The 22,948-nt window shown below is 45.8% G+C and overlaps 1 protein-coding gene across 1 annotated transcript; it reads right to left on the bottom strand.

Annotated features, from left to right (window-relative positions):
* Window positions 1-15,991: 15,991 nt before the first annotated feature.
* On the bottom strand, window positions 15,992-19,961 carry CYTL1 (cytokine like 1). Its single transcript, XM_027599796.1, has 4 exons — window positions 19,806-19,961; window positions 17,914-17,958; window positions 17,651-17,779; window positions 15,992-16,563 (listed from the first exon to the last, which is right to left on the bottom strand). Exons 1-4 carry the CDS (start codon window positions 19,950-19,952, stop codon window positions 16,480-16,482), a joined length of 405 nt encoding a protein of 134 aa, XP_027455597.1. The 5' UTR covers window positions 19,953-19,961; the 3' UTR covers window positions 15,992-16,479.
* Between the last annotated feature and the right edge of the window lie 2,987 nt (window positions 19,962-22,948).

The following is a 22,948-nucleotide window of genomic DNA, read 5'->3' as shown; positions in this document are numbered from 1 at the left end:
CAGCAGAGGCTGTAAATGCACTCACTAAGGCCTGCAGTCACAGCGCCTTTCGGGCACCCCTCGTGACTTCATTGCGTCTGGGCTCCATCTGCCCAGTGCCAGGCAGCAGCCCCAGAGGCTGGGCCAGATGTGAGGGAGGCTTATCAGCGGTTTCAGGGGGTCTGCAAGGCCGATAAGAGGGAAAGGAGACCTCATCGCTGCTGGCGGCTCCAGAGGGGCCAGCACCTCGTCCCTGGCAGCTATAATCCTGGCAGTGACTTGTCCCCAGAACAGCGCTTACAATTTGCCCTCATGGTTCTATGGTTCTCGGTAAATTTTCCAGCATCAAAAGTACACATGGAAATTAATTCTCTTTGCTAAATGTGTGCTGGAACCATCTGCCCTCCAGAAAACGAGTTGCTGTGTATGACTAATTTTACAGTAGTGATTCCTTAATTGTCTCCTCACTTTTAATCAAAACAGGAGCGTTTATGTCTTATAAAATATGTTGTGCGAGGGTGTGAACTTGCTGAATCATTTCAGAACCTCCTGTTTGAAACCCAGCAAAGTTGAAGGCGGTTTGGGAGGGACAAAGGGCAGGTGGGAAGTCCTTGGGGTCAGGTCTTAGAGATCCAGGGTACACGAGGTGGGGGGTTCAGAGGGACTGGCCTAGAAATGTGACTTTATGAGTGGAGGAGCATGGGAAGAGGAAGGAGGGGGGGAAGGGAGGCTGACTCTGCCGGGTGGGAACATCCTACTGAGTCTCTGGGCTGGAGCAGAGAATTCTCACAGCAGGTGATCGAAGATGCCAGCATGGAACGAACACGCAGAATAAAAAATATGTGGAACAGAATCTACAAATCACCAGAGGGACATTTGAAGGAATGCCAGAATCAGCAAAGATGTCAGGACCATCATTTCTGGGGCTGGGACCCTACTATCTTTTTATTTTTGTTTTTTCCTTTTCTCGAGGAGCACATAGGATCACCAGGCTGAGGTGCTGTAGGGTGTCAGATAACGTTCTCCTGTTAGGAGGCCAGAAGGCGGGTCTCCCCTGCCCCTTGTGCTTCTCCAGGCACGGTACAAGTCCCGAAAAGACCCCCGAAAGAGCCTTTTCAGCTCATTGCTCCACCAGTGGAGAGAGCAGTGGTCTCAGGGTCTGGAACCCCCGGGTTGAGTTCCAATCTTGCCACTCCTCGGCTGGGTTACCTTTGGCAAATGACTGAACCTCTCTGAGTATCACTTTCTCCCCAAAGCTCTATCTGGCTCTGTGTTAAATCACAAAGTTCAGCTCTTCTCTCTGCAGGAAGAAACAATACCGTATGTTAGAAAGTGGGGAAAAGGTAGTAATTGAATAATAATTGTATCATTTATTGGAGGATGATTTCAGTTATTCCAGTGAATGAGACGATTATTTTAATGTTTTAAATCCTGGAATATTTGAAACACACTGGAAAAAGCAGAGAGTGATAAATAAGCACCATGGCCCCACCACCCAGATGCAGTAAATGTTAACATTTTTGTCCGACACTCAAGTTTTTTGTTTTTGTTGTTTTTTTTTTGAATCAAATGTTACTGATGAAGTTGAAATCCTATTTTCCTTCCAGTCCATTTTCCTATGATTCTGAGCAGTTGTGAAAATCTCAAGAAGAGACAAATATCGTAAGGGACATATACTTCTGCATCTTGTTTTCTTATTAGACAATGCTTTTTGCACTCAAAGCACTTTGAATTACGGGCATTTGATTCATCACTTTTACTGTCATGTAATATTTCATGGAATGAAAATGTCAGAGTTGATTCATTTTTCTGAGGAACTTTCCGGATGTTTCTTTTTTTTCCATCATAGCCAATCCTGAGGCAGTAATGAACATCCTCGTTTCATGTCCTTGTGAGAGCTTGCCTGACATATGTCCCCAGAAATTAAATAGCTTTACCAAATATGATGAAACTGCCCTCTAAAAAAATTGTATCAGTTTACAGGTCTGAAAGCAGCTCAGAAGAGTCCCTGCTCTCCTTAACCACACCCAGTGCCATCCGTTGGTATTATGAGACTATCTTTTTCCTACTTAGTGGGTATAAAACTGTATCACATTGTAGTTTTAATATGCCTCTCTGGTTGGTAGACACGTTCAGCATCTTCCCATACGGTTAAACAGCCTCTGTGATGTTCTCTCCCTGATTACGCAGTCAGTGTTCTGCCCATTTCTCGCTTGCTTTGTCATCGATTTCCAGAAATTCAGACAGGAATAGTTAGTTGTCAGTCAACACATTCTGCTTTCCACATAAGGGGGATTTCTTTAGCTTTATTTACTGTGTCTGTTAAAGCCTTATGCTATGTTTACTCGTGTTTTTCCTTTATTGGAGGCACTCTTTGGGTCTTGTTTAAGAATTTTTCCCTTATCCTCATAACACAAAAACATTCTGCCATGTGTTCTGCCAAATATTTGAAAATATTGCTTTAGTTATTAAGTCCGTCAAACCTCTCACATTTATTTTTGAGGATGGTATAAGGCGGAGATCAAATTTCCATTTTTTCTAAGGGGATAGCTGGTCATCCTGGCTGTCCACTTTTTATTGTGCTATTACTTTTCCACTGTGTTCTCAGCAGTTTGTCAAATTTCCGTGAGTTTGGTTTTGGGTTCTCTGTTCTGTTCCATGGGTTACTTTTGTAAATTTCTACATCAATACCCCAGTACATCAATTTCTATGACTTTCTTTTTTTAAATTTAATTTTATTATGTTATGTTAGTCACCATACAATAGGTCATTAGTTTTTGATCCACGATCCATTGTTTTCATATAACACCCAGTGCTCCAAGCAGTACGTGCCCTCCTTAACACCCGTCACCGGGCTAACCCATCCCCCCACCCCCCTCCCCGCTAAAACCCTGTTTGTTTCTCAGAGTCCATCGTCTCTCATGGTTCATCTCTCCCTCCGATTCCCCCCCTTCATTTTTCCCTTCCTTCTCCTAATGTCCTCCATGCTATTCCTGATGTTCCACAAATAAGTGAAACCATATGATAACTGACTTTCTCTGCTTGACTTATTTCACTTAGCGTAATCTCCTCCAGTCCCATCCACGTTGATGTGAAAGTTGGGTATTCATCCTTTCTGATGGCTGAGTAATATTCCATTGTATATATGAACCACACCTTTATTCATTCATCTGTTGAAGGGCATCCAGGCTCTTTCCACAGTTTGGCTATTGCATACATTGCTGCTATGAACATCGGGGTGCATATGGCCCTCTTTTCACTACAACTGTGTCTTCGGAATAAATACCCAGGAGTGCAGTTGCTGGGTCATAGGGTAGCTCTATTTTTAAATTTTTGAGGCACTGCCACACTGTTTTCCAAAGTGGCTGTACCAAAAGTGTAAGAGGGTTCCCTTTTCTCCACAACCTCTCCAACATTTCTATGACTTTCTAATAAGTCTTGATACTTGCTAGGGAAATTCCCCTGCCCCTCTGTTCTTCTTTTTCAAAATTTATTGATCTTTTATATTTTTCTATAAATTTTAAGCTCATCATATCAAGATCCACCCTGCTGGGATGTTCACTGGATATGACAAACTTACGTTAAGATTCATAAACATAGCTTATCTCTTTATTTATATATTCTTTTATGTCCTTGAATAAAGTTGTATAATTTCCTCCATAATGTAGTAAACATTTAAAAAAATTTTACAGTCCAGAAGTCTTATTTTTTATATATTTTTAATATATATATGTATATATATATATATATATTTATATACTATGATGCCATGGACTCATAGGGAAACGGTTTCAATGGCCCAGGCTCCTTCCCATGGGTTCTGAGCTTCTCTGGGTGGAGCAGGCTGGTGCTCTGGGTGAACCCAAGTACCTTTTGGATCATTGTCTTGCACATGCTTCAGGAAGCTGTCTCACTCTTAAAGGTTTAATATGTTCGATACATATATTAGTTCTCTTGGCAAGAATCTTTCCCTTCACTTGTTTGTTTACATTGCCAACAGCCTGTGGGCTAACACGGTCGCCTCTTCCAGTTTCACCATGGTGACATCTGTGGGTCATTCTGTTTGGAACAGTACCCATTCCCTCCATGTGCACGGCATCCCCTTCTTGTAGATTTGTGTGAATGTGGCCAAAGGCACAGTTCCATGTTTCCTAAAAGGCCTAGGGAATATGCGGGAGGGGCCCCCCTCTTCCCTTTGTTTGGTCATTTTGGTCAATTACTGGCGGTTCCAGCCTAAAGGGAGTTTGTAAACATGGTGTCTTATATATTTATACCTTATAGTTTTGCTGCTATTGTAAATGGAATTAGTTTTTAAATTTCATTTCCAATTATTTTTTGATGTTTTACATGAATGCTATTTACTTTTATTCTTTATTAATTATTGACAAAATTATGTGTGTGTGTGTGTTTCTAAAGAGTGACAAAATATTGACCACTAGAAACCCATCAGTAAAGAAGATGTGGTATATACAATGGAATATTACTCAGCTGTCAAAAATATGAAATCTTACCATTTATATCCACATGGATGGAACTAGAGGGTGTTATGCTAAGCAAAACAAGTACATCGGAGAAAGATAATTATCCTATGATCTCACTGATACGTGGAATATAAGAAACAAAACAGAGGATCACAGGGGAAGGGAGTGAAAAATAAAATAAGACAAAATCAGAGAGGGAGACAAGCCATGAGAGCCTCTTAACTCTAGGGAACAAAATAAGGGTTGTTGGAGGGGAGGGGGGTGGGGGTGGGTGACTGGGGGATGGGCATGAAGGAGGGCACGTGAGGGGATGCGCGCTGGGTGTTGTGTGCAAGGGATAAATAACTGAACTCTACATCTAAAACTAATGATACACTAAATGTTACCTAACTGAATTTAAATAAGTTTGAAAAAAAGAAACCCTTCAGTCAAGTTTAAGAAGAAAAAGCACGCTGTTCTTTTGAAAGTCCTCTATATCGTCCCTCTCATACCATTCTCTTCCTCCACTCCTCAGGGGCGTAGCTTCCGTCCTGAATTTTGTTTTAAACCCTCTCTTGAAATTCTTTAAAGCTTTATCCCGTATGTTTCTATCCCACAAAATATATTTTATGTTTTGCCTGGTTTTGTTCTTTGCCTAAATGGAACCATACCATATGTCGTCTTCCGCTCCTCAACATCGGGTACAGAGTCAGCCATGTAGATACATGTCATTATAATATATTAATCATCAATATCATTATATGACTACAACCACTTATTTATCCATTCTACCACTGATGGACTTCTGCATTGCTTCCAGTCATTTGCTGACAGTCACCATGACTGTCATAAACATCCTCAGACATATTTGCTGGGGCACATGTGCCAGAATATCTCTAAGATATATTCTAGGGTTGGAACTGCTGGGTCATAGGGTATACACATCTTCAAATTTACTAGGTGATGCCAAATTGTTTCTCCAGGTATCCCCACCATAAGCAGTATATCGGTTGCTTTGTGTCCTCGCCAATGCTGGATATTGTCAGATTTTAAAATTTTAGGCATTTTTTGTGGGCATTTTAAAGGGTATTTAATTGAAGCTTAGCTTCTAAATCTATTAAGTGGAAACAAACTGTCCTCCTCATCCACCCATTTGCTGATGTTGGCATAAGGACTGAGGTTAGTAAGAGGAAAAACAGACATGGAAATATTTTGTACATTGCCAAGTTCTCCACGTGTTTAGGATGTTACAAACATCAGTAAATTAAGAGCCTCTTGGAGCAGCAGTAAACAATGTTAAAGCAAAATTTTAACCCCTTCCCCTCTAGGCTGAATGGTCCCCAAACTCGGAATGTCTGTAGCACTGTAGCCAAAGGAAACGCACCATGCTGTGACAGACCTGGTGGTCTCAGCCCATCTTCTGAAAAAGGAGCAGCTTCTGATCTCATAGCATCTTGAGCTGGGTTGATGCTGGTGGAATCAAGACAAAGTGAATTAAAAAGCAATAAATCAGGGCACCTGGGTGGCTCAGTCGGTTAAGTGTCTGACTCTTGATTTTGGCTCAGGTCATGATCTCAGGGTTGTGAGATCAAGCCCTGGGTCAGGCTCCATTCTGGGCGTGGAGCTTGCTTAAGATTCTCTCTTTCCCTCTGCCCTCCCCTGCTCCACTCTCTATCTCTAAAAAAAAAAAAGAAAGAAAGAAAGAAAGAAAGAAAGAAAGAAAGAAAGAAAGAAAGAAAGAAAAAGAAAGAAAGAAGAAAGAAAAGAAGATAAAAGAAAGGCAGTAACTCCGGAGCAGGTTTCCTTATCTTTGTGTGGCAGCCAGAAAATTCTTTTTTTTTTTTTTTTTAAGATTTTATTTGTTTGAGAGAGAGAGAGCACAGATGGAGAGGGAGAAGCACGCTCCTGGCTGAGCAGGGAGCCCGATGACGGACTCATCCCAAGACCCTGGGATCATGACCTGAGCCAAAGGCAGACGCTTAACCAACTGAGCCACTCAGGTACACTGAGAAAATTCTTGAAAAATAAGTAGAGCTGCATTTTGGGAACTTGACTGCAAATGTCTTAGCAATGTATATCCAACGTTCAAATAATTCCCAGGATCCCTTCACTATGAAGGGATCAATACCTAAGTGATGACTGCAGACTTGACCATTTTCTGCATAACTGTGCTCTGTTTTTCTATTTTTTTTTCTTCTCCTACAACACTTACTCAATTTCAGGGCAGTCTCTTACTCTATCCTGTAACCTACACACCTATTCTGACAATCTACAGACCTGAAACGTTCTGCAAATGCAGAAGGTGATTTCATATTATTAGCACTTTTGCAAATCAGGTAGGCTTAAACTATGAGGATTTTTGCCTAATAATTCTGTTGGTTTAAATTGCCTGTGGGTGTGAAGGTGCAATGCTGCCTTCAGCAGTCAAAGTGCTCCAGAACACCCAAAACAGATCATTAAGCTTTTAGGTGTACTCAGGAAGAAAAGATAAGGGTTTTGTTCAGGTCTCTCTGCTGCTGGCTGAGGTCCAGACAGTCATGTTTCATGGAAAAGCTCGGTTAGAGCACTGTGAGAACAAAACACCTGCAATATATAATCTGTGTGTGCCTCTGTGTGTGTGTGAGTTACTGAGATTTGAAGTTGACCAAACCAGTAAGAATCAGCAATTCCTAAAAATAGAAACCAGGTCTCTGAGGCTGTAAGGATATGACTGTGTGCAAATAGCATGTATTTTATGAAGACAGAATGCGCATGGACCACTTGGAATCACATGATCTCAACTGTTGACTTTTCTTAGTCTTCCCAGGGAGCAGTATCCAGGATCCATAAACATCCGAAACACAGTTATGCAGCATCTACTACACGCCAGGCATGGTGCTAGGTGCAGGAGATAAAATGTGGACCGAAGGACAGGGTCCCTGCCTTCCTGGAGCTGATCCTCTAGTGGGGGAGACAGGACAGATAAGTTAACCAGTAAACATGTGATCGATTATTGCAGCGCTGTAGGGAGCCTTACGGAGACTCATGCTGGGGATAAACAGAGCTGTGTAGACCGAGGTGAGACCTTCAACTTTCATTCAGAATGGGAAGTGTTAAAATGAAAACCACAGGCCCAAAATAGCGGTACTTGGGCCAGGCCACGTCACTAAAACGGGAGCTTAATACCTAACCTAATTGCTTATCCACCGTTCCCAAAAATATGGGTCTTCACCTGTCAGTCCGGCAGTTGCTGATAAGCGCGGTGACGTAATCTCTCACGAAGGCTTTCTCCATCCCCCAAAGAAAGATGAGGTAATCCGCATAGTAAGATCCCTCCTCCTCCCCCTAAGGGAGGTAGTGATCGTGCCTGAAACAACCCTTTCTTTTCTTTTGCTTACAATGTCCTTGCTCCACCCGCCTTCCTATAGAGACCTTCCACGTCGTGCACGTCCTCAGGGCTCCCATCTGCGGGCTACACGGGGCGCTGTCTGGTCGGTGGATTGTTTAATAAAGCCAATTAGATCTTCAAAACTCCGCTGTTGAACTGCGTTCTTTAACAGAAGCCATAGGACGTTTTTCAACAGGGGAAGGACACAATCTAAGTGATGCTTCAGCCGGCTTGTTCTGGCGGCGGTGTGGCACTTGGATGGGAGGGGCAAGAATGGAAGCCGGAAGCGGAAGCTACTGAAGCCCATGCTCCAGGCAGGTGGTCCTGATGACCTTGCCTGGGGGGTGGGCGACAGGTATGGAGACAAGAGCACAGGCTCCGGGGATTTAGTCAGGCTTTGCCAGTACCTATAAAGAGGTTTATTATAAGGAATTGGCGCACGTGACGATTGGGACTGAGAAATCTCCTCGTCTGTTGTCTACAAGCTGGAGACCTTGGGAAGCTGGTGGCATAGTTCAAGTCCGAGTCTGAAGACTGAGAATTGGAGAGTCAGTGGTGTGAGTCGTGGTCGGAGGGCATGCCATCAGGCAGAGCGAACAGAATTTTTGTCAGAATTTAGTTCAGTTGTAAGGCACCCAGCTGGTGTCAGAGACTTGCTCCTTAGTGTGAACCGCCCCCCCCAACACACACACATTGGAACTGGGTGCAAAAGCACACCCATCCATGTTTTTGGTGGAAGCCAATGCTGTCGGATGGGGCCATTTTTTTGAGACAAGAAAGGTCAATGGACAAGTAGAACAAGAGTTGACAAGCTAATTCTGAGACACTTGAGAGATTCCAGATAACAAAGTACTTGGAAAATTAGTCTAAGCCTCCTGGGGAAGTCTGTGGGGAGGGAGGCGTGGGTTTGGGTGTCATAAACATGGTGACAAAGTTGCAGGACCAGATGAGAATCTAGGAAGAAGTGCAGAGAGGGGTGCTGGTCCAGGACAAAATGCTGGGGCACATGAGCTTCAGAGATGGGATGCAGGAGGAGGGTCAGCAAAGGAGAAGGGCACAGTCACCAGAGAGAAAGTATAAAGCTAGGAAAGTGTGTGGCGCAACAGTCTGGGAGACTCAGACATGAACTAAGAGGAGACAGAAACGATCACCTCACACCTGTCAGAATGGCTAAAATCAACAACACAGGAAACAGGTGTTGGTGAGGATGTGGAGAAAGGGGAATCCTCTTGTTTCTGTTGGTGGGAATGTAAAGTGGTGCAGCCACTCTGGAAAACAGTATGGCGGTTTCTCAAAAAGTTAAAAATAGAGCTACCTACAACCCAGCAATTGCACTACTAGGTATTTACCCAAAGAATACAGAAGCACGGATTCAAAGGGATACGTGCACTTCAGTGTTTATAACAGCATTATTTACAGTAGCCAAGCTATGGAAACAGCCTGTGTCCGTCAACAGATGAATGGATAAAGAAGATATGATGTGTGTGTGTGTGTGTGTGTGTGTGTGTGTGTAGAGAGAGAGAGAGATATATAATGGAATATTACCCAGCCATAAAAAAGAATGAGATCTTGCCATCTGCAACAACATGGATGGAACTGGAGGGTATTATGCTAAGTGAAATAAGTCAGAGAAAGACAAATCCCATATGATTCTCTCATATGTGGAATTTAAGAAACAAAACAAACACAGATTTAAAAAAAGGAGGGAAAGCAAGAGATTCTTTTTTTTTTAATTTTTTTATTGTTATGTTAATCACCATATATTACATCATTAGTTTTTGGTGCAGTGTTCCATGATTCATTGTTTGTTCATAACACCCAGTGCTCCATGCAGAACGTGCCCTCCTCAATACCCATCACCAGGCTAACCCATCCCCCCACCCCCCCTCCCCTCTAGAACCCTCAGTTTGTTTTTCAGAGTCCATCATCTCTCATGGTTCGTCTCCCCCTCTGACATACTCCCCTTTTCTTCCTCTCCTGTTATCTTCTTCTTTTTCTTTTTTCTTAAAATATGTTGCGTTATTTGTTTCAGAAGTACAGATCTGTGAATCAACAGTCTTGCACAATTCACAGTGCTCACCGTAGCACATACCCTCCCCAATGTCTATCACCCAGCCACCCCATCCCTCCCACCCCCAACCACTCCAGTAACACTCAGTTTGGGAAACCAAGAGATTCTTAACGACAGAGAATACATTGATGTTACAGAGGGGAAGGGGGTGGGGGATGGGTTAAATAGGCAATGGGCATTAAGGAGAGCACTTGTGATGAGCACTGTGTGTTGTATGGAGTGTTGAATCACTATATCATACACTTGAAACTAATTACACTGTATGTTAACTGTATTGTAATTTTAAAAAAAGAAAAAAAGGGTGGGGGGAAGAAAAGTGACCCCAGATTTGACAGTATGGAGCTCAGGGATGCTTTCATAAGAGTGGTTCTATGGGTGTGGTGGTGAGAAGTCAGACGGCAATGTGCAAGGAATGAACTGGAGGTGAGGAAATTGGATTTTGTCCCAAGGGTGGTGGGGGACCACTGAAGACTTGTCAATAGGTGTGTCGTCTGCTCAGATTTGGTTGTTCAGGTAGTGCAAGGACAATGTGTTGGGGGGACAACAAATAATAGGTAAACCTGCAGAATCAGAAGGTACATCGATGTGAAATGAGAAATGCTCCATGTTTTGCATCCGCACCAAACCCCCTTCCCCCTAAGATTTGATGCTCATAATGATCAGGATGAAGGTGGGAATAATAGTAATAATGGTGACATTAGTGAGTATTTGCTAAATGTAAAGACTGTGCTCAGCAACTTACATGACTTATTTTACTGAGACCTCAGCACAACTTTCTGGGGAAGGTGTTCTTACTGTTTTTCAGCTGAGGCCAGGAAAGTAAGGGGAAATTGAAAGACAGCAAGTAATTTGCTCAAGACCACACAGATCGAGGGGAGATGAAGCCAGAGGGACAACAGAGGGTGTGGGGGCAGCTGATGAAGGACCCTGTGACCATTGTCAGGACTTGGGTTTTTACTCTGAGTGAAATGGGGAGCCAGTGAGGGGTTCTGAGCAGAAGAAAGATGTAAGGTGACTAATGGATCACTCTGGCTGATGTGCTGACAATAAGCTGTATGGGGCGAGGGTAGAAACAGCTATGATGGCGGGACACAAACACCAGTGACCTTGGGCCAGGTTGCTAGTACTGGAAGTGGTGAGAAGTGGTCAGATTCTGGGTCTATTTGGAAGTTAGAGAGGGCGGGATTTTTGATGATGCATTGGATGTCGATTATGTGAGAAAGAGAAGGATCACATTTGACCCCAGGCTTCTTGGTCCTGATGTAAAGATGGTGTCCAAAGCTGTGACGCCAGGGTGGTCACCAAGACAGTGAGTGCAGACAAAGGAGAGGGAAGGACCCAGGGCTGAGCCTGGATCACACAGCTGCTGAGAAAAGAGAAGAGGGGGAGCCCCAAAGGAGACAGAAGAGGGGACCAGTGAGGTGGGAGAGACCCTGCGGGTGGGGTCCCAGGCTCCAGCTGAGGGAGGTGCAGCAAGAAGGAGGAAGTGATCAACCAGCTCGAGTCTGATGATTGCCATGAATATAAAATAGTTGCGCGCGCAAGAGAGAGGTTATCCAGAAAAGAGACTTTCTTCTTCTTACCAGGGTTTCAGCATAGAAGTTACACTTGAGTGGAATGAAGAATTCTACAGGTTTTCAAGGGGCGGGGGATGGAAAGACAGCCCAGCATCTGACAAGATTTACAGCGTTCAGGAAACACTGAGATTCAGTGCCTAAGGAAATGGATATGTGTGTGTATGTGTGTGTATGGGTGGGTGGAGGGGGGGCGTAGCAGTAGGCGAAGCCAGAGAAGACCAGGGCCAGATCAGAAGAGCCTTATGAGGAGCCACTGGTGAGCATCCAGAATAATGGAAGTAGTTTTGCACTTTATAAACACCCCTCTGGCTGATGGTGGATGGACTTGGAGGTAGGGAGGAGGAAGTCAGGACGCTGCTGCTGTTGTCCAGGAGGGAGGCTAGAAGAAGGGTTTATTGGAAACTGTGATTTTTATCTTGGAAGAGGGAGTACTCAGTGCTTTTGCACTGCAAGTACTCTGATGAACAAAAGTTCATAAATTTAAAAATCTTTATTTAAATTCAACTTAATTAACATATAGTATATTATTAGTTTCAGGGGTAGAGTGATTCATCAGTTGCATACAGCACCCAGAGCTCATTACAGCCCCCCCTTAGTGCCCATCACCCAGTGTCCCATCCCCGCCCCCCCACCTCCCCTCCAGCAACCCTCAGTTTGTTCCCTATACTTGAGAGTCTCTTATGGTTTCATTTTTGGAAATTTTTAGATGTTCATAAGTTCTTAAGCAACTACTAAATTTGCTCTTGATGTTATTAGAGCTAATTAGAGCAAAGTAGAAACCTTACTAGGGGCCAGAAGTTGTAAGTGCTTTGAAAGTGTGAATTTGCATTATCCCCTAAACAAGCCTATGGAGGTTTTATTATTGTCATTCCCATTTCACAGATGGGAAAATTAAGGCACAAAGAGGCTAAGTAAATTGCCCACTGACACACAGCTAACAAGAGAGTGGCTCTGCTTTGTTTCACCAGGTGAGTTTAGTCAGTTGAAGAAACAGAACACAGGCTCTGTCAACTAAGAACACAATGAGGTTATAAAGCAACCAGAAGCATTTATTTGGGGTTTAGGAATTACACTCCAGGAGACAGAGAGGACAGGCCTTGAAAGTGTCCTGGCATGGAGGGAGGGGTGCAGGTTTCTAAAGGCAAAATCCACAAGGTTACATAAGTTGTTTTGAAAGAACTATGATTAGTGCTGGCAGAGTTTGAATTGACCATCTAATACACGATTGGCTATTTGGCTAACAGGCATCCAAAGTAGAAGGATGTGTTCCAGGAGGTGGTTGGAGTTTGCAGTTGACCAAAGTCAAGTCTGTGGTGTTCTGAGAATTGAAATAGGAGAGGTGTATACACCCTGCTTCCTCAATATCCTCCCAACTCTGCTTTGAGTGACTCTCTTAGCCATGGTTACTCCATTCTGAATCTTCTTTCACAGCTGTAACTATTAACAAGTCCGTGAGGAAAAAAAAAATCCCTTCTGACGGGGCAGCCTCAGGGGAAAGGACCAGTGATAGCCAAACTCTCACCTGGGACCAAAAGAGCCCCTGGTGGGTGAGACCTGTCAGAGGTCTCAGTTCTGAGCAAACACTGCACATCGAGTTTGAGAAGGTTCTGAGCTGATGTTGAGGTGGTAAAGAGCAAAGGGAGACGTCAAGAGAGACAGAACAAGATAAGGTTGACCAGCTGGCTGTGGAGAAAGAAGAAGGCATCCTGGGTGGTGCCCCATCATCTGGCTCGGGGATGCTGGCACACAGGGGTGGTTTGATTTGCTATACTTAAAATCCAAAGCAAGAGATCCCTTATGACAACCCCCAACCACTGGGTTCCAGTCTCCCTGCCTCAAAAGGGATTCTCCTTATGTGACCTTGGTTATACAACTGGTGTGGGATAGACACTCTGCCAAAGTGTCCCTGGCAGGTCTTACCATAATGAATGTTGTTTATGTTCTGACCCCACTCCATCTTCAGCTCTACTTCTTGTCTTCCCCAACCACACACTGATGTTCGAACCATCCACCTCCACCTGAGGTCTTTGTGCCTTTGGTTGTGCTACAACTTCTTTCTGCTTTACAAACTCCCAGTCATATTTAAAGAGCCTGTTTACTTTCTGAATCCCCCAGAAACCTTTCTGCCCCATCTCAGGCAGAATTATTTGCTCCTTCCTCTGCTGTCTCCCTAGATTTTGCAAATGTCTCCTCTGCTAATCTAAGAGGAGGAATTCTTTACTTTTCATCTCAATATTTGCCGAGTTTATAATAAGCACTCGGTAAACATTGAAGACATGAGCAAACAAATGAATGTCTGAAATGTGTTAATTAGTCCTTGTCTTCAGGGGTTTATTTTGCTACCTGAAAATAGCAAAGTGTTAGCAAAACCATGGAATGAAGACGTCTAGCTCTTGGCTCTTTGTCTGGAATCCCTCCACCACCCCTTACTAGCCGTCTGGGGGAATCACCTATCCTTTGGACCTGAGTGTGTTTTCTCCACCATAAATCCAGGCGGATAATGCCCACCCAGGGGCAACATCATTGTGAAGGTTCAGCGGGCAAATGCGTGCGTGCTGTGCGTTTGGTAGCATGCCTCCATATTTAGTGTCTGTCAGGAAGTGGTAGCTGGTAGTGGTGGTGACAGAGAGTTAGTTTGTTGCATAATTTCCTTCTGTGAAGGGGTTATCTCTTGAAAGAACGATTGTTGTGAGTTGAAGTTTATTTCTCAAAAAGATATGTTGAAGCCCTTACCCTTCGAGTGGGTGACTGTGACCTTATTTGGAAATAGGGTCTCGGCAGATGTTATCAAATTAAGATGAGGTTATGCTCCATTAGGGTGGGCCCTAATCCAATAATTTGTGTCCTTATAAGAAAAGTGGATTTGGTTTCTTTTGTTTTGTTTCTTCAGCTTTATTGAGGTGTAAGTGATAAATAAAATTGTATGTATTTAAAATATATAATATGGTGTTTTGACATGTTATACTTTGTAAAATATTTACCACAACCCAGTTAATTAACACATCTATCACCTCACAGAGTTACTTTGTGTGTGTCTGTGTGTGTATGTGCGTGTGTGTGTGTGTGTAGTGAGGACACTTAAGTTCTACTCTTAGCAAATTTCAAGTATACGATACAGTATTATTAACTAGAGTCACCATGCTGTCCATTAGATCTCCAGAGCTTATTCATCTTATAGTTGAAATCTTGTACCCCTTGACAACATCTCTCCATCTCCCCCAGCACCTCAGTGCCTAGTAACCACCATTATACTCTCTCTTTCTGTGAATTCAACCTCCCCTCCACCCCAAAGTTCACATATAAGTGAGGTCACACAGTATTTAACTTTCTCTGTCTGGCTAATTTCACTTAGCATGATGCTCTCAAGGTTTATCCAAGTTGTTGCAAATGGAAAGATTTCCTTCTTTCTCACTGCTGAATAATATTTCACTGTGTGTGTATATGTACATATACATACATGTATACATTGCATATACACATACATACATATATTGCATTTTTATGCCTTTATCCATGGATGGAATTTTAGGTTGTTTCCAAATCTTGGCTTTTTGTGAATATACTGTAATGAACATGGCAGTACAGATATCTCTTCAAGATACTGATTTTGTTTCTTTCAGCTATATATCCTGGGATTGCTGGGTCATCTGGTAGGTCTATTTTTAATTTTTTGAGGAACCTCTGTTCTGTGTTCCATAATGGCTGTACCAATTTACATGCCCCCCAACAGTGCACAAGGGTTCTCTTTTCTCTACATCCTTACCAACACTTACCTGTTGTCTTTTTGATAAAAGCCATTCTCGTAGGTATGAGGGGATGTCTCATTGTGGTTTTGAGTTGAATTTCCCTGATGGCTAGTGATATTTTCAGGTATCTTGTGGCCATTTGTATGTCTTCTTTGGAAAACTGTCTACTCAGGTCCTTTGTCCATTTTTTAAGTTGGATTACTAGTTTGCCCCCCCTTTTTTTTGCTATTGACTTTATAGAAGTTCCTTATGTGCTTTGAATATTAACCCCTTATCAGATATATGGTTTGCAAATATCTTCCCCCATTCCATAATTGTCTTTCATTTGATTGATGGTTTCTCATGCTGTGCAGAGCTTTTTAGTTTCATACAGTCTCATGTATTTATTTTTCTTTTGTTGCTTGTGCAGCAACCAAAGACTCAGTGACTTGGTGTTTGTGGGAAGTGCCAGGCACCGCACGGCCTGTGGGTATGACATAAGGTGCAGTCTGTGCCCAAATATAAATGGGAGCATCTCCCAGTGCTCTAAGGGCAGACATTCATGCAGGTGGATTGAAACAGACTCAGAAACACCTGTGCATCCCTCAGAAAGAGGGAGAAAGATGCATCTTGCTAAGAGCAGCAACTTTTAGAACGTGCATGAAATCAACACTCTCATATCCAGCCTAGACAAATACAGCATCACATGTGTTTCTCACCGTGGAGATTAGTCTTTATTGGACTTTTATCACCTTTCAATGAAAGAGCGGTTCCCATCAGCACTATGTAATTATGAACTTTACAGATACACTTTATCTGGCAGTGAAATTTCTTTAATAATGAAAGTTAACTACAAGGAAAGTTTGTGGTGGGAGAGGGTATGAAATAGAAGCCTGGCTAAATGTAAGCAGATTCCTATCAAGAAAGAAAAATGTTACCAGTACTCCGTTAAAGCGCTAATAAAAACCTACTGTTTTGCTTGTTCTCAGGCTAGACATTCATACAAGAGATGCGGGTTTGGCCTTTTCTTCTCAGGGATCCAATAAACATCCTTGTGTATCTAACCATCCTGGCAAGGCAAAACCAGGGGGAAATGAAAGCAAAGCTCCTAATTGTTTTCAAAGTAGGTTCTGGGAGAGGAGCAGAATCCCTGTTTTCCAGAAGGTGGAGAAACCTGACAGCTTCTGATGCTATAGTAACAGGGAGGCCTGGTGGGGGGCGTGGCTTTAGCCCGTGGTGTCTGGGCAGCTGATGTAACTGTGGTCCCCTTGGGCTCTCTCTCTCTCTGGTCAGGACTGCCCTATTTCTGACCGTCTGGCAGGACCGTGGTCACTGGGATTGGGTATTCCAATGCATTGCAGTCATCCGAGAGGAAAACCAAATCCTGAAAAAAATGTGCAATAAGCAAGAATGTTACTGAATGTCGCCCCACAACCCAGGCACAACTAGAGGACTCCTGGTTATCTGGTTATCTTCAAAGACTGTTCAGTTCTTTCCTTTTGTGTGAAAACTTTCCATTCCTTATTCTCCCAAGGAGAACTGGCCCCATCTTCATGTTCCTGTAGAACATGATATAATACTGCATTATAAATATAAATAATACTGTATTATAATTACATCTTCTTCCTGTCTTCCCTCTGCAGACCAAGGGGAGAGGGAGTGAGGAGGGCAATGGGTGTGGGGAGGAAATCCGTAAGAAACCTTAGATGCATGAACAAATAAATTAAACTCAATAGCTAATTATTTATCCTGATGACTTACTCTGGGCCAGGCCTGGTGCTAGGAATTCTATGTATGGTCACTCTGCTAGGGTTCTTAGGATCAAGGGACTTACTGCAACAGCCCCTCCTCACACACATGGTCAGGGTGTACTTACTATCCTTCCAACGAGGGCGTGAGGTGGGCATAATTATGTCTCCAGTTCACAAAGGAGGGAACTGTGGCTCAGAGAGGTGACGAGTTGCTCCCATCAGGGAAGCAGGAAGACAGACGGGAGCTCAGGTCTGTCTGATGCTGAAGCCTGTGCCCTTGGGATCCCATGACTTTGCTTTCTTTGGTAATGCTGATTTTCTGCATTTTTCCGTCTCCTTCCCCTCTTCTCCCGGAAGCCTCCTATCACAGAGCATCTGAAGCCCTTCTTCTAGAAAGTCTCCTCCGACCCTGGCGCTCTGGAGCTCCCTGAATTCATGGCCCTCTCCCCGCAAATCTCTACTCCATTTGGCTCCTAGCCGTGTCTGTCTTATATGGTTAGCATGTGGTCCTGGGTGTTGTCCCCAGGACCTCTGGGGTGTCCTCACACCCCAGTGTGAGCTCATGGAAGGGAGGGCCTAGGGCTTTGTGAACTGGAAGCACCCCAAAATGTTTCTCTTCCTCCTCCTCCTCTCCCCCCACCCCCAGACTTCCTCTTCTAAAAGCCCTGGGCATCTTGGCTGATAACAAGCAGAAAAGGTATTTTCAGTAGTGTCACTTACTCTCCTGCAGAACGAGTTCATGATGGTGTACAGTTTCCGCACTTTGTCCTTCAAGGCATCCACCTGGGCCACCTTCCAGCACTGGGATGATGCCACGAAGTCCCGCAGCTTGGCCAACACACAGTAATTCTGGAAGTGGACAGCAGGGAGGGCGTCGTGGGGGAGGTCAGTAGCCAGAGGGACAGGAGTTGGGGACTCCTGCATCCTTCTGCACGGGGTCTCTCCCCACCCCCCTGCCTCCCCAGACAGGAAGACCATCTTACGTGTATATCCAGGTAGAGCGTGGGCAGGTATCTCACACACAGCTCCTGCAGAAAGGAAGATGGGTTAGGGTGATGCCCACAGGGATGCACCCTCAGTTGGTCACAGAAGGCTCTCTGCCACCCTCCAACAGCCAGACAGCACCAGGGCCTTCCTTGATCTGATTTGCTTACACACACACACGCGCGCGCGTGCGCGCGCACACACACACACACACACACACACACACGGATTTGAATACCTATGCTTAGTCGGAAAGCTGAAATACTCTCCCCCAGAATGTTATAGCAGCAGTTACCTCTAGGTGGTAGAATGGCAAGTAATATTATTTTCTTCTTTGTCCTTTGTGCATTTTCCAACTGGTCTATGAAGCATAGTGGTCTCCCCCTTATACGTAGGGGATATAGTCCAGGGCCCCAGTGGATGCCAGAAACCATAAATTGTACTGAACCCTATATATAGTATGTTTGTTCCTATACATACATACAAATCTAGATAAAGTTTAATTTATAAATGAGGCACAGTAAGAGATTAACAACAATTACTACTAATCAACTAGAACAATTACAACAACATACTATCATAAAAGTTAAGTGAATGTGACCTCTCTCTCAAAATCTCTTCCTGTACTGTACTCACCCTTCTTGTGATGATTTGAGATGATAAAGTGCCCACGTGAGGAGATGAATGACATAGGCATGTGATGTAGGGTTAGGCTACCACTGACCTTCTGACCACGTCAGAAGGGGGCTCATCTGCTTCCAGGTCACTGTGGACCGCGGATATGGGGGGCCTACTATGTATGCCTTTTATAATTAGGAAAAACGTACACATTATTTAAGTTTTAAAAGAAAAGAAAAGGTGTTAGGGTATCATAACCCCGCATCTGGGAAACATTACATTTCGTTTAAAGCGTTTACAAGGGCCAAAGAGACACTTTTAGACACTTTTAAATTTTATCAAAGCTTTTTTTTAAGTGGGGGAGCAGCAGAGGGAGAGATGGAATCTTAAGCAGATTCCCAGCTGAGCTCAGAGCCCAACGCGGGGCTCGATTTCATGCCCCTGAGATCATGACCTGAGCTGAAATCAAGAGTCATACGCTCAACCGACTGAGCCCCCCCCTCCCCAGGCACCCCAAATTGTATCAAAGCTTTTAATGAAGATTAATTTGTTTGTTTCTATCCTGGATAAGCAGCCAGTGGGGCCTGGGTTCTGGTTCTGGGCAACCCTTCCAGAACCTGCTTCCCTGAGCCGTGGTTCTGCCTGTGAAAAGAGCAGCGCTTACAGTGCTCACATTCCTGGGGTGTCCCCTGCCCAGCACTGTGCCTACCATGTCTCATTCATGCCTTCACCCTCGCGGCTCCTGAGCTGGTGGTGGGTGCTGGACCAGCCCTTTCACAGCTCAGCACGCAGAGATTCAGGGGCTAAGCGGTCTGCCCAGGGTAAACAGCAGTAAGGGGAGGGCATGTCCTGGGCAGGGGTCCCCCTTAGCGCTCACTCACAATCACCAGGCTTCCGAAGAGAATAACCTTAATTCTGTGTTCCTCCTTAACTCCGGAGTTTCAGGCTCCTCGGCGAGGTTTTGTTTTTTCCTTTTTTTTTTTCTTTTACATTTTACAACAGATCCTCTGGTTGTTGCTGGCAAGTTACCAACAAAGACAAGGCATTGTGATGTCTCTGATAGATTTTCCTTGTATTTAAAAAAAGATGCAAACCACTGTCATTCGTACTTAGTAGGATGGGAATAAAATGCAAACCCTTGAGATTAACATTGGCCAGAAAAGAAAAACAGTGTATTGTTTTGTTTTTTTCCCCCTGGTCCAAAGGCAAGTTTAGGAGAACTGGGTCTGAATTGAACCCCCTGGTCCGCGGAGGGCAGTGGGAGGGGACTCACCGAGGGCTTCACGGCCTGCAGGCTCTGGAAGTCACCAGTGACCTCCCGGCTCAGGCTCAGCATCCTGGAGTAGCAGGTCGGGGGAGCCGGCTGCGAGGAGGGGGGCCAGGCCAGAAGCAGCAGCAAGGCGAGCAGCCTGGGCATCATGGTACAGAGGCAGGCTCACTGCGTCCTGTGGCCGATGGCAGGCGCCCCTTTAATAAAGCAGCAGCTTGGGGGTGGTCCTCCACGCCTCCTCCGCTTCCTGTGGGGCCCAGCCAAGGCCATCCAGCACGCCCACCTGGCCCTGGACACTGGATCTTTTCAGACCTGAAGTCCCCCCCCACCTCCTGCCCCCGTGTGAGAGGAGGGGCTGCTTGGGGGTGTGTGGGACACCTGGAAGGGACGCGCGGGCCCTTCGTCTCCCACACTTCCAATAGAAGTTTCTCTCCGGGCAGGGGCTTTCCAGAAATGGTAGGACTGGGTGATGAGGGGGCGGAGGACAAGGGTAAGGCAAGGTTGGATGAGGGGTGGGCAGTCAGCCTCTGCAGTTAGAATGGGGACCCTGTTGTAAACCAGAACAGAAGTGGGGGAGGCAAAGGGGCTGGAAGTGAAGGACTGAGCACCAGGGATCCAGGGCTTGGGGTCAGGCAGCCTGGTGTCAGCGTCCACCCACCACTCACCACCCAGCAGGAGCTTGGGCAGTCATTTTCCCTTTGAGCAGCTGTGTCTCTGCATCTGGAAGTGGGGCTCATGCTGGCGCATGTGGTTGGCAGGAGATGTGTGAGCACCCCCCACCCCAAAGCCAGGCCACTTCAAGCCCCCGGCACAGGCCCCAGCACAAGACAGATGCTCAGGAAGCGTTGGTTCTCCAAACGTGCGGCTCTTTTAGTGACTAAGCTCTGCAGGCAGGGCTCCGTATGGACAACCAGTTACAAATAAGCTCTCTCCTGAGATGCTCAGTGCAGCGCAGGGCTGCCCACTTCCGGTGATGCCCTTGGGCAGGTTTCTTGGCTCTTTCCTCCCTCTCGTTATATGTGCAATGGGGATGATAAAAGCACCTAGCTCAGAGGCCCGTAGTGAGGAACAAAAGACGCTGAGCTAATGTCAGAATCTCCATTCCCACATGTGACCTTGGGACACAGCTACCCCAGAAACAGTTCCATTTTCCAGGTGGGGAAATGGAGGCTCAGAGAGTTCCAGCAACTTGTCCAAGGTCACAAAGCTGGAGGTGAATGGGTCCAGACGGGACTTTGTGCCCCATCCTCATTCATCCTTCTAGCCCCCTGTGAGGAGTGAGACCCTCAGAGTCAGAGATGAGTTGGGGTCCCTGGGCTGCCCCAGCAAGACTAAGGAACCATCAAGGACAAGGAGCCGTCAGAGAGAGGAAGAGCATCACTTGGCACCACTTCTGTGACGGTCGTCCCAGCGGTTGTCACACACGCCGTGAGCCTCCATCGGGTGAGCGGGGTTATTCCCATTTCCCAGACGAGGAAGCAGAAGGTCTCAGGGGACGTGAAACTGGTCGAGATCACAAGGCTAAGGAGGACCAGAAATCTGGGCCTGTGTCTGTCTGTCTGTCTCCAACCTCTCTGGCTGTGAGGGAGGGTAGGAAGGCCGTGGTGTCCAGCTCCAGACTCCCCCCGCTGTGTCTGCCCTGAGAAATCCCATCCTGATCCGGTGCCCATGAAGCCCCTGTCCATAAACAGAGTAGCGTCACTCTGGTCCCTTCCAGGCCTGAGGCTTTATTTACCTAGCTTTCTGGTGTTTAAGCCCTGGGCAGGGATCCCAGCCATGCCCCCCCTCTTTGGCAGGTGAGCGTGTGTTCTCTCAACACCTTTACTGAGATGACCTGGGGACAGTCTCTGGGGCACCCTCCTGGACAGGGCAGGACTATGTGTGTTTGGAGGGGGGGGAGCAGCCAACAGAGAGGTGATTTTCTTCTGGATGAAGGAGTCTCCTCATACCCTCCATGGAGGTGCCTAGGGCATGGGCCTCCCTGGCAGACAAGCCAGCCCGGCCAGGGATGCCAGGCCAGCTTTGAAATGCTTGGGGCTTCTGGATGGGTTCATCGAACGAGGTTCCAATTCAGGACAGGGAGGAAAAACAAGCCCATGCACCAAAACAAGTCCTTGGACCGTTCAGATTGAGTGAATGTTGCCGGAAAACAGGAGTTGTCTGGGTGTTTGAAGTCGAGATAAACGTGTTGCTGGGAGAGCCAGCCTCGTCTCACTCGGGACACTGTGTGTGGCTGTTGATGGAGCTTCTTGGGCAAATCAGAGGCTTCCATTGCACCCCAAGCCCCAGGCACTGAGCGGACTGGACCTCATCTCCCTCCCTTACCACTCTTTTCTCATTTCTGTTCAGCAGCCTGCAGCCAGCTGGGCAGAGCAGATCTGTAAGGAAGGTTTTGCCAAGTTAACCTGATGGTTGTTCATCCTGTTACTCAGAGCGAGACACAAGCCCAGGAGGAAGGCACAGAGCACAGCTGAATCAGCCCCACCCCGGCTGCCAGAGACCTCCCCCCCCCGCCCTGGCTGCGGGCAGACCTCCGGAACCCACATGTGTGTTCTGCTCACTGAGTCCTTTGCTGCTCCCTGCTCTGCACCCCCGGCCCCAGCCCCTTCCACGGCTCCTTTAGCATCAGGCTGCTCCGTCTGGAAGGTGACTGTTAAAAATACAGGCAGGAATTCCCCGACAGATTAAAGTCTTTGTCTTCCTGCAAAGGTTTCTCCCACACCCCCCTTCGTTTCTTAGAGCATGAGCCCCATGTTGGTACCTCGTTATGCCAGGAAAGCCGAACAGCCAGAGCTAATGAGCAGATGACTCTCAGCAGATGCCCGTCATTTTCTTTGAATGGATTCTTTGTTGATTCACTGGACACATAGTATTTTTTTTAAAGATTTTATTTATTTATTTGGGAGAGAGAGAGAGAGCATGGGGAGGGGGAGTAGCAGAGGGAGAAGCAGACTCCCTGCTCAGCAGGGAGCCCGACTCGAAGCTGGATCCCAGGACCCTGGGATCATGACCTGAGCCGAAGACAGATGCTTAACGGACTGAACCACCCAGGTGCCCCTGGACACACAGGATTTAATGAGAGTCTGCAGTGGACAGGCCTGAGATGGACAGGACGGACGAGACGGTGAGTGATGGAGCTGCTGTCC

The sequence above is a fragment of the Zalophus californianus genome, chromosome 2, assembly GCF_009762305.2.
Source record: "Zalophus californianus isolate mZalCal1 chromosome 2, mZalCal1.pri.v2, whole genome shotgun sequence".
Classification (NCBI taxonomy): Eukaryota; Metazoa; Chordata; class Mammalia; order Carnivora; family Otariidae; genus Zalophus; species Zalophus californianus.
The sequence above is the reverse complement of the archived record's forward strand: the minus strand, read 5'-3'. Positions and strand labels throughout refer to the sequence as shown.

Excerpts from the sequence above, each read along its gene's own strand:
- CYTL1 (XM_027599796.1), bottom strand. The coding sequence starts at position 19,952 with ATGATGCCCAGGCTGCTCGCCTTGCTGCTGCTTCTGGCCTGGCCCCCC. Across the intron at positions 17,780-17,913 it reads CGCTCTACCTGGATATACAC|AATTACTGTGTGTTGGCCAA; the intron begins GTAAGATGGTCT and ends GTCCACTTCCAG. Across the intron at positions 16,564-17,650 it reads TGAACTCGTTCTGCAGGAGA|GATTTGGTTTTCCTCTCGGA; the intron begins GTAAGTGACACT and ends CATTTTTTTCAG.